The sequence below is a fragment of the Stigmatopora nigra genome, chromosome 11 (assembly GCF_051989575.1).
Source record: "Stigmatopora nigra isolate UIUO_SnigA chromosome 11, RoL_Snig_1.1, whole genome shotgun sequence".
Taxonomy (NCBI): Eukaryota; Metazoa; Chordata; class Actinopteri; order Syngnathiformes; family Syngnathidae; genus Stigmatopora; species Stigmatopora nigra.
In genome coordinates, this window is record NC_135518.1 from 12798878 (window position 1) to 12811191 (window position 12314).

Consider the following 12314-nt stretch of genomic DNA (forward strand, 5'->3'; position numbering starts at 1 on the left):
CTTTTTCAATGGCGTCCAATGAGTTAAATATGATGGGTACACTGAATGAATTATGAGTGTATTGTAGATAAAAACTGCAGTCTTCACTTAAGAATTGTACTATAAAATGCAGCACTGTGAAAATCCTTGGTCATTGAACGCATCTTTTGGATTGAGCCAGTCAAACAAATCAATAGAACAGGAATCTTGCATTTAAAACATCAGTAAAGTATTAATACATGTACTTTACAATATGTCAAAACAAGTGGTTTTGGATTGTGTTACCAAATGTACCATTTCAGACTCATCATTTTTTGTTGTCATGATAACATGTCTATGTATTAAAAACCCAAAGTATAAATTTATTGTGTGCACACTGCTGCAGGGCTACCTGCAGAATATCAGGACGTGGTCTTTGGGGATCTATTTATTGCCCGGCAGAGGAAGAGTGTGCCTGTCTTAGGCTCCATCAGCCCATTAAGCCAAATGAAGGTGGCCAGTTAATGAGGTGTGGCTTCCATATAGAAGCGCCATGCTAATGGAGCGTCCACTCTGAGAGTGATTGCGCCAAAAGGTACACCATTCCAAGTAGATTTGTAGATAACGGTCATCTGTGGTAACTAAAATGGCAGATTTCATCGCTTTTACTCATTTCAATAGTGACTGCCATATTTATTTATTTTATTTTAAATGACACACACCATTTTTCCAGTTTAACATTAAAACTTGGCTTGTTTTTATTGACTTTTCTTTCAAAACAGTTTTTTTTTCTAATGAACAAATAGTCACCTGTTCTGAGGTTAAACATGTTTCTACTTTTGAATAGTTATCCACTAAATTACAAATACTGTTTTTTCACGACTATAAGGCGCACTTAAGTCTTAAATTTTCTCCAAAATACACAGGGCGCCTTATAATCCAGTGCGCCTTATATATGGAAAAAAATAAATGTGTCATTCATTGAGGGTGCGCCTTATAGTCGTGAAAATACGGTACATGTCAGATACAATAAAAAATTACACTTTAATTGCCATATTTGAAATCATTATGCATTTTAGTTACACTTTGTTTTCTACTTCACAAAAACAAAGTAGCTGAATTTTATAGTACAATTGTTAAGTGAAGTTTGTAGTATTGATCTACAATACACTCATAATTCATTCAGTGTACAGGTTAGATACAAAAAATACACTATAATTGCCATATTTAAATATCATTAAACATTTCACTTACAATTTATTTTCTACTTTACAAAAACAAACTAGTATACTTACATGTTATTACTTTCCCAACAACTCCTTATCTACTGCTAACTAAATAACCACCATGAGAAAATGAAAACCCCGCACAAAACCCAACACAGATTCAACATCCGATCTCAGAACTGTTGTAAATTTCTTCCAAAACCATTCTATTTACTATTTCCGAACTCGCCCTTACGTATTGTCCGGCAAATATAACGAATACCAAGCTCGCCATACGCCAGCGAGCGGCATCAGCATGTGAGGCTCCGTTGGAGATGGAAGAATCCATCTGGCTCGTTCCGCTCTGCTGACTCCACACTTACCTTTACCTGTCAGTCTACTTGCGCTTTGTCTTGGCCGTGAGTGTGCATCTGCTGCTTCTTTCTCCTCACTATCGTCCATGTTGACATTGAACTTCAAACCAGTCTAGAGCATACTACCATATTTGTAACAAAAAAAAATCATTGGTACGGCTTATATGCGCACAAAATAGAATTAAAATGCACGAAATTGCGAAAAGACAATGCTGCTGATACAGTCATTAACTTCAAAATAGAGAAAAGATAAACAGATAACATTTATTTGGACGTTTATGAATAAAATTCAAGAAAAAATCATCCTTCTTACCTGCGCAATGTGTATCCCATGCTATTATTGCACCCTTAGTGAAAATTAGATTTTTTTAGTTTGACGTATTTGCATAGTTTATCTAAGTGGGAATTGCCGTTCACCTCGTAATGGTTTCATTGCTCACTGTCAGTCTCGTCGACATGTTTGTTTGCGAGGTAATCAACAGGGGGTGATGGAGCGTGAGCCACGACATTATGTTTCGGCATTGCTTTTGCCGGCGCGCCCTGGGAGAACGCTTGATGGGACGGACGCCGTTTGTCTATGATGGTGTTGTGTTGAGTGCGCCGTCACTTTAAAGGAGAGCAAAATGGTGCTTAAAGTTCTTGCTTGTGTATTTCAGTTAATTTCCATTAGGAAATTAGCATTGCTAACTTCTGATTGATATTTTATTTTGATTTTTTAATCTTAGAGTGCCTTGGAATTTAATTTGAAAGAGCTTTTTAAAGAAAATACTGCCATGTGATTGGCTGGCTACCAATTTACGGTGGTCATAGTTGGGTGAGATAGGCTAGAGCACCCCCTGTGACCTTTATGATGATTAGCAGTAGGGATATAGGTTGATTTATGGTATAAAAACGTACATATGATACAAAATATGATCGATTTTGAGGTGAACTTTGGAAATTACAGTATTTTGATACTTTTTGGGATATTTTCGGAGTATTTTGGGGGCCATTGATGTAAAAACAACATGGGAAGTGACGGGAATTCCTTTCTTTTTGGTGGCGAAAACCTGTTTATGACAAGAAGTCTTCCCGGTATGAGATCGGTCGCGAAAAGGTTGTCGTCGTATCGTAAGGCCGTTGGACGAAGTGCGTTTTTCCTACGACGGGTGACCTTTTAAGTTTGAATAAAAACGATCACCTGACATTATAAATAGCGTCTGTGGCTTTTAGCAAACTCTCAGTGGCCCGCATGCATTTCATTGGTTTGAAAAAGGCAATTTGAAAGCCTGATGGATACATTTCATCCTTGAGCTGGCTAACATTATTAAGGAGACAGACATCTTCATTATGCTTTCATTTCCCTCCAGAGCATAATGAGCTTCTGTATTAAAAAAAGGGGGAAAAAAAGTTCAACTTTGAGTGTTAATTCCTTTGTGCTAAAGTAAGCCTTTCAGATGGCGCAACAGGAGATAATTATTGTCGCCTATAGAGGCAAAGGGGCTTGTAAACACATTTAGTTTCATCTGCTTTAATTAAAGCAACTTTTTTAAAGACGTTTTCATTAAAAATGGTCAGTCACCATGCAACCACTCTCGTATAAATGGATATTAATCATTATTTTAGATAGTACATCCTTTTGAATCTATATTTTAGGCCTGATGTTTGTTGTTGCCATGCAAGGTGGAGATGAATGATCAAAAAGAAGAGTATATATATGATATGATATAGTTTTTTGCAAAATGTTACATCAGATATTACAACATCAACCAGCGTTCATACATATAAAATGCAAATCCTTAGACAAGCCTTTGTAGGGGTAAATTGCATCCTCCAATTTTTATAAATCTTTCAATCATACTATTCCTGACCCCCGTTCAAAGAAATATGAATGTAAATAATTTAATATAAGAAGCAATTATATTCAAATTTCTGACTCTAATGCCTATACAGGTTAGATATTCTATTTTTAATTCAGCCATAAAAAATGATTTTCTTACTATTAAATTAACTTTTAGATTCACTATAATGGGTATATTATACTTATTTTTTTATATTCACTTTTATACCCATCTTATTTAACTTTATTTACAAGTTCAATGGATCCAATATAATGAATTGAGCATGTAGGCGCTGTCCAATGTCCTGAATCATGTACATTTACCTTGAATCTGAGGTAAGCTCATTCAATGTAGGCGCTGTCCAATGTCCTGAATCATGTACTTCTACTTAGATTCAGATGTAAAATCATTCAATAACATAGTTATGGATTTTTTTTTTGGCAATGTTTGTCTTGGCACCTGCATTTTATTGTTATTTCAGTGTGTGTTACCCCCAAAAGACAAAAAAAAACAAATAAATAAACAAAAAAGAAGAGCCTGTGTAGCTGTGCAGTGCAAGTTTTGCATCAGTCAACAAGAACCCGCTTGGCTGCCAGCCCTCGGTATTGTTCCAGAAATCTTTCTTGCCTAACAATGAGACGCAGCAATGATTGCCACACAGAAATAATTACGGTACAAGTAGCTTTTGTCAGACATTATTGTCAGGATAAAAAGCAAAGTGCCCAAGGGGGAGCTGTTATTTGCATATTTATTTGTCAAACCAGCCGCTTTGAAAGCTTATTTGGACTCTGCCAGTCAAACTGTTTAGATGCGTGCATGGGGAAAAAATGTCTCAAGTGGCATTGATTGTTCTTTCATTATTATTATTATTAGTTTCTATAATAATACCAGTTTTGCCAAATCACTTTGCTACAAGGACAATCTGCGTTGCCATGTTTTTTTTCCTGTAAAATCCCCTTTTGTTGTTTTCGATCAGTGTTCTCGGCATGAAGATTTGGAGGTTTTTGTGAATATATCTTGGGGAAACGTGTTTCCCAAATGTGACTGCCAGGGAAAATTTGCATGGGTGCGTGCCGAGATGGAATGAGGTTGAGTTTGGAAGAAAAAAATAATATCATAATGCCGAATGTGCTAGATGTGTTAAACTGGGAAGTATTGGCAACCCGGTGAGGAAACAAAAGTCAGCGTTAAGGGAAGTACTGGATATTTTTGACATGTTTTTTTGGAAAGGGCGAACCGTGAAGGTTTTATGAAAGTACCCACGCATAAATTCTCCAATTTTTGTGGCCCGGGTGCCCACCTGAGCTCACTTTTGCATCAAGGTGGGAAATAATTTGTGTTTGTTTGGACGGACCTTGGCTTTTTTTTATACATCTGTGACAAAATTGGAGAAGAAGGGAAAAATGCCAGGGAATAATGTATTTTGAGTGACAATTTCAGAACAAGAAGTTCACTTAATTGAGGATCAGAGAAGTCATTTTTGTTGCTGAATTGTGTTTTGGGATATTTTGGCACCTGGCATCAACCAAAATTAATGTGAAATGTTTCTATATCTTTAAATTATTTCACAAGATTACAGGGTAGGGCAGTGTTTTATAACCTTTTTTTGAGATTTGGCACGCTTTTTGCTCTAAAAAATCTCACCATTTTAAATTATTTTAATTTCAAACTGTCATCTATATTAACAATAGTCATTTCCATCAAAATGTTATCAGCAGGAAGCACATAAACCTCCAAAATTAGTCAAAAATCAAATTTTTACACTATTTAATGTCACCAATAGCGGACTTTAAACAACTTCCAGTTCGAGTAATGCAAAAATAAGTAATGTCATGTTTTTAATCGCATTATTTTATGACTTTCAAATCCAAATATTACCTAAATCTCCTAATATTACACAAAAAAGACATTACATTATAAAGGTTGATGCCCTAGAAACCAAACAACTTCATATTAGAGGAAAAATAAGCAACAGAATGACTGAATATTGTAATAATATCATCTCTAATTAAACATTCATCTTGTTTTGATTTGAATCTTATTACAGTTCAATTTTAATCTCATTAAATTCACATTCATTTTTCTTTCTGAATATTACATTATATGACTTTTTTTTTGCAATTTCCCACGGCACACCTTTGGGAAACACTGAATTAGGGAAGCAACTAATTTGATTTGAACAGCTATTTTAAGCCAAAATAATATAGTTTTTTTTCCCCTTAACATATCTGCATTGGCCATAATTAAAGTAGATGTACTGTTGCTTTAAGACTTTAACCACACAATCTATTCCATAGTCTATATCATTGCAAATGCATGAGCTTTTTGTCCTATTTTGCATACTTTGCATCTTACTAATGGTAAAATAGCCTCATGAATATTTAATGAACAAACAGTTTAATGCGTTGGATGATGCTCGCCACTACAGGTGAATGTCCAACGTTGTATTTTAGAGATTAAAGGTGTATTTTTTGAGAATGATGGTGGAGAAATAGTGGTGTTTTCTCCAAATGGAAAGGAATCATTTGCACTGTTGAGGCGGCCATGTTAATCCACTGCTGATCTACCCGCTCGGATCAAGGTGCCCTAAAAATCCATAATGTCACGAAAGCTTCGCCTCGTGCTCTTCGCAAATCGATTGACTCGCTGGGAGTGAGTTTACGAGGCTTCCCAGTTTAGAGAAAATATTGAGAAATGATTTGTTGCTTTTATATTAACCTGTTGTTTTTAAAAATATATATCTATTTTTTTTACAGAGACATACTTGGCTACCAAAATTGCAAAAATATTCTTTGAAAAACGTCAAAACGAGTAAGGAATCTAATAATTGATTAGTTGTCAATTAATTGGTGTTTACTGCATTTTCGGGCAAAAAAAGAAATATAAAAAAATGCGCAGCCTCAATGAATTACACATTTGAATTTCTTTTCCATATATAAAGCACACTGGATTATAAAACGCGTCTATTTTGTAGAAAATTTCAGACTTTTAAGTGCGCCTTATAGTCGTAAAAATACAGTATTAATAAAAATGCTCCTTTTCATGCCCTTTAGTAATATTTTATGCATACTTTTACCCCTTTTTTACTAGTTATATTTTTTTTTTGTTCAGCCTACTCCATTCCACATTTTGTGAGCCGCTTTCCCTAGTCTGATGCGCAGCCTCTCCTCACCCCTCCTCTCCTCACCCGTCTCTCCTCTCTCCTCTCTTCTTCTCTCAGGCATTCGCACAGCGGTGGCACTTGAACGCAGCACGCCAAGCTCTCCCTTCTCCGTACGTCTGGCGCCGAGCTCGGTCAAGTTGAGCGCAGCTTCTCGTCTCCGGTGGCGGTGGATCCATGCCGCCGCACCTCCGACGTGCTCCATCTCCCCTGCGGTGCATGGTGGGAGATCTCAATTAAGCACCCCTTGATGCATTTGAAACAGTCGTTTTTTTATGCTCGGGGACAAGTGCCCACTTGGCTGATATTAGACAATAATTGAGTGGAAGATTGAAGAGGATTTTGTTGATTTTTTTCTGTGTTTTTTTGGGGGGGGATTTAGCAGGATAAGAAGAGCCTGGATCTTCAAAAAAGTCCATCATGTCCAGACTGGAGATTGTGCTTTATACTTTGTCTGCCTTGTGCATGGCAGTTAAAGCCGAAGTCAAAGGGAGGAATTGCAGTGAAGTGAGGGAGGCTTGCAACGCTGGGGGCTTCAGTTTTACACGGGTCCCCCACCAGGAGATCCCAGGTAAGGTCCGCATGAAATAACGGTTTGCTCTGATTCAGTGGTACTCTATTTTTTTTTATTATTTGCAACAACTCAACCACATGTTCACATGCCTGATAAAAGTTTTCAAATCCACCTGATAGAATCAAGTCAAGCTTATAATGGGAGTCAATGGAAGTGGATTATTGGATTGGATTGGATAACTTTATTCATTTCGTATTTGGGAATTTTCGTTGTCACAGTAGCAAGAGGGGGAGAATACAGACACAGAGAAGGACATTTTAGAGGGATGAAAATTTGGCATATTGATAAATTTGCAAGAAAATATGAGTGATTTGGTTCGGGAATGGTCGCAGTGTTGATATGGAATTGTTGTTTGTGGTTATTTTTTTCATTTTTTTCATTTTCTAAGGGTGGTTGTTTCTGGTTGGGTTTTTTTGGGTGGGGCTTGTTGTCAAGTGGCTCCGCCCTCTATTTTATCGCATTTTTACAAAGGTGACTTGGTTTTGGGGCGATTTTCAGTCATTCTTTGCTTTTGTTTGTAAGGATCCCGGTTTGGAAAGTCATTAAATGTTTAAAGGATCTACACTATACTACAAATATAACATTTAAAGTCACATGATGTGGCTAAAACAAAAAAAAGATCAGATTTTAAAGAAAAAAGTTATACTTTTGAGACTTATAAAAATATCAGTCCTCATTTTCTGACTGTTTTAGACTAAAATCTAACTTTATAATTTTGCAAAGTCATACAAAAGTCGCCATTTTCGACAATTGAAGTAAAAATATCATTTAAACTTCTCCTAAGCGAAACTTTGATGAAAACAACACAATTTCCCCCCCACCTTTGGTCACAAAAACCCATTTTGTCTTCTCCAAATTCCCCTTTTCTTTTATATTGAATTACACCCCTTAACCACCTTTCCGCAGAGGTCGGCGGTCAACACGGCTATCTTCCCTTCCTTAAAACCCGGCAGTTAATTACGCCGGAGCCGCTCTACAAGATGATAACAATATTTAATCCAAATGTGAAGAGTCCCTCCGGGCGCCCACGGCAAGATTGCCCGCTCGCTTTCCTCCTCCTTCGTGTCGTAGCCGTCCATCCCTGCGTGCATAGATAATGGATAATGAATGGTCAGCCCCAAGCAGATTAACTAACCCGCCCTGGCGTACGTTTTGGCGTAACAACGCGACTTCCTCTCGCTTAAGTGTCTCAGACCTCAAGGGACTCTTTTCCACCTGATAAAAAAAATCCCATAAAAGCCCATTAAAAGACGTCTCCGTTCCAATTATATTATATAGCGCGTTGATAGAGTGAATATACGAAGGTTAGCAACTTAAGATGTCAGACTTTTTCTGTCAAATGATGCAGAAATGATGCGACCATTCATATGTTTTAGGGTTCGTCCATCTAATGGAAAAACTCAACTCTTGATTGAAAGCCATTGTAGAAGATTATCTAACATAAAGTGATAGATTCTAACTTTTATTTGGTTATGAGGGGTATAAAAAAGGTTATTTTTAGTCAAATGTAGCTATCATACCAGAAACATGTTGAATTCCCCTTTCTAGACTTGGAATTGCTGCCATCTGCTGCAAGTTGTGCAGAAAGATCATTGTTTTTACATGTTCAATTTTAAGCAGTGGCTCGGTGGGGGAGTGGTTAGTATGCCGGCCTCACAGTGTTTAAATCAGGGTTGGAACACCAGTGTGGAGTTTGCATGTTCTCTCTGAGCCTGTGTGGGTTTTCTGTGGGTATTCTGGGTTTATCCCACATTCTAAAGACATGCATGGTAGACTGATTGGACACTCTAAATTGCCATTAGTTGTGAAGGATCGGTTGTTTGTCTCCATGTGCCCTGTGATTGGCTGGCCACTGACTCAGGATATCAGCTGGGATAGGCTCTAGCACCCCCTGCAAACCACCTGAGGGTAAAACGGTTCAAAAAATTAGACAAAGCTCCTCCACCACTGCAAGATTTCATACAAAATATATCCAATACATCAACAATGGCTGGCTCTAGAGGTGAATGTGTAGTTCCCTTGACTCTAGTTTACACTAAAAAAAAATCAAATTTAATCTATAATATTATGAATTTAAGATTTTAAGTATCTGTGACAAATTGTTGACTTTAATTTTGCTATTTTTTCTTATCAAGTTAATACATTGTGAAGTTAGAATTTGTATTTGTAGCTACATTTCAGTGTTTTTAGGGTCATTTTGCTACTTTTTTATTCTTGTTATTGTTTCTTTTCAACTAAACCAATGTTTTTTTTCCCCCTTTTGATATTTTCTCATAATATTCATATTTTTATTTTATGTTATGTCATTCCATCCATACCTGTAAATGTCCCCCGACCGCGTCCCCACAGCAACAATTTCTTTAGTCACGGCTGCCACAAACTAGACGGCAATTAGTCCTCAAAGGAATATAATGAGAACGCGTCTGGAAGTTAAATGGTAAAAAAGAAGTGAGTATGATATTTTTAAAATATCTGTAAGAAAAGCCAGATAACATGATCTTGCTGATTTTCTAACCGTCATCTTCACCTCATTATTTCTTCCTCAGAATAAAATACCAAGTAAGAATAGCATAACTTTAGAAAATTAAAAAGAAAAATAATCCAAATCTAGTAGAGGATAGTAGATCTTACATAAAGATGCTAATGTTTTTGCAATATGATATTTTTGAAGATGCATACTTCTTGTTATGGTTATCTAATGGCTTAATTTTAGATAATAATAAATGTTTATTTTTTTTGCTTTGGGAATTTATTTTAGATTGGCTATAAGTTGATGTGAAATAAATTCTATAGTTTGATAAAAGGTGTTATTAATTTTTAAGATTTTAGATATAATATTTATATTTTTTTGTTTAATAAATGGATTACAAGAACTGGATTAAAAGCCCTGAATATTCAGTTTTTTATACATTTAAAACAATGTTTTTTTTAGCTTTTTTAATATATTTTTAGGTTTTACAACATCATTTTTGGACTAAAATCACAGAAAAATTGATTAAAAATGACAATTATTGATTTAAAAAGTTGAAAATCAGGAAATTTAATATACATCTATACTCTCCATTTTACGTTTATCTTAAAACAGAAAACTATCACTCATGACTTTCCCGGGCAACAAAAAATGATGTGCCGGACCAGATTTGGCCCCCTTGCCGCCACTTTGACACCTATCATTTATGTAGTAATCGAAAATAAATAGCTGTTTCTCATTTTGCGTCAAAACCCTCCAAAGTCATAAAACGCTTACGTTTTCTTCACCAATTTCACACAGACTCCTGCGAGAACACTTAACATTGTGCGAATGTGGGAAAAAAATATCATAATTCACTTTAGCTGGCGTGAGAGAGGCTAGCGTCCAATTGTTGCGTTCTTTGGCAAGGCCCAAACGCGATAAGAACCAGCTGCTAAATCCCGACGCTTTCACGCGGCCAAAGCAGAAACAGCTGTGTTTGGGGGGAATTAAAGTCAGCGGCTAAGCGTAAAGGTGAATTCGCAAGAGAAGCCATGGTTTCATCGAAAAATCTTGGCACGCGGGGTGCTTTGTCCGAGTGTTTTTTTACCCTGCATCAGCACAAGTAGCTCACGGAGAGGAATTTTCCTTCAAGTCCAGCTGAATGGGATGAAAAGCATAGACGGACTGGTTAGCACTTTCTTAAAATGACATCCAACATGGATTGTGTTTGATACTTGAACTAAAACATCATGGCTTCCTTCTCACATGCTGTGAACCACTTTGAGTCACATCTTTTTTTTTATGATATAAATCATTTCAAGACTACCTATTTATGTGTGGGTGCTGTATGGTGAAGCTTTAAATCTTTTTGTATTTGTGTAATGGTGATCAATTCATGTACATGTGTGAAAGTGGTGGGCCGGGGGCCAAATGTGGCCCGTCGCATCATTTTGTGAGGCCGGGGAAAGTAAAACATGAGTGTCAAATTTCAGTTTTAGGATCAGATTTAAATGAAGAGTATAGATGTATATTAAATTTCCTGATTTTCCCCCTTTTAAATCAATAATTGTCAGTTTTTAATCTTTTTTTCTGTGTTTTTAGTTCAAAAATCATTTTTGTAAAATCTAACTCATCCTTTAGTTTTATGTTGAACATCTGAATAGACAACAGGTGTCAAAGTGGTGGCCTGGGGGCCAAATCTGGCCCGCTGCATCATTTTGTGGGGCCTAAGAAAGTAAATCATGACTTTTAAAATTGATAATTGTCATTTTTTAATATTTTTTTGTGTTTTTAGTTCAAAAATCATTTTTAAAATCTAAAAATATATTTTAAAAAAGCTCAAACATTGTTTTAGATCTATAAAAACTGAATAATCAAGGCTTTTAATCCAGTTCCTTTAATCCATTTATAAAAAATATCTAAATATTGTATCAAAAATGAAATCAAGTTGACGTTAACAAGGCCCTTGAACCAACCCAAGTCTGACACCCTTGATATAAACCCTTTTATGAGTACCTATTTAAGTGTGCCCTTTATAGTCAATCTTCAATTGTACTTGTATAACAGCGTTCCATTCATTTCCACTAAAATCTACGTTCACATCCGACAAGTGCATTATTTTAAATGAAAGCCGTTAAACAACACTTTGCAGATGACAAATCAAATAATTAACACAATTGTTTTCCTCTCTCTCTCTCTCGCCATCTCTGACAGCCATCTTGCTTTTCACACAATTAAAATAAAAGAGAAAAAACATTTTCTAATCCCATCTGGCACCGTCTATCACCGCAGTGAATATTTGATAAAAAGGCCACCTGTTCACCACTGCCTTAAATAACTAAAACACACACACACACACACACCTTGGCATCAATGTCAGCGACTTCACAAGCCATCTCGGAGAATCCAGTGAACAATTTCATCCTTCATCTCCAGATGATGTCCCCCATGCATAGACGCCGTTTGATCTGCTCTTTTGAATGAGTCATATGTCGGCGGCGAGGTGTTATGAGCGCCTCAGCAAATTCACACAGGACGGCCGTGCCCTTGAGGCGTGCGTTTTTGCGTTCGGGCGTGCGTGCGACCTGCCAGATTTTCATTAAAAATTGACCCAACATTAAAATTTAGGATAGACGGAAGCACATCCTTGTTCGGAATAAACTCCGCCTACTTTTTTTGGTGCATTTGTTGACCACACAAACGCATGTCAATTGTTTGAGTTTGATTTATTGGGTAAGGGACAGTATATATTAATGAACATACTTGTATTC

General features: G+C 36.5%; 1 protein-coding gene across 4 annotated transcripts in view; it reads left to right on the top strand.

The window, feature by feature from the left end:
* gpc6b (glypican 6b) overlaps positions 1–12314 on the top strand; it is a 79272-nt gene that overhangs the window by 13086 nt on the left and 53872 nt on the right. For 2 of the 4 annotated variants that reach the window (XM_077727928.1, XM_077727927.1), the window contains exon 4: positions 6578–7088. In XM_077727928.1, coding sequence (XP_077584054.1) covers positions 6938–7088 — 151 coding nt within the window. In that variant the 5' untranslated portion in view covers positions 6578–6937. The remainder of the gene's footprint in view (positions 1–6577; positions 7089–12314) is intronic. The other 2 variants (XM_077727925.1, XM_077727926.1) reach the window with 2 other exon arrangements.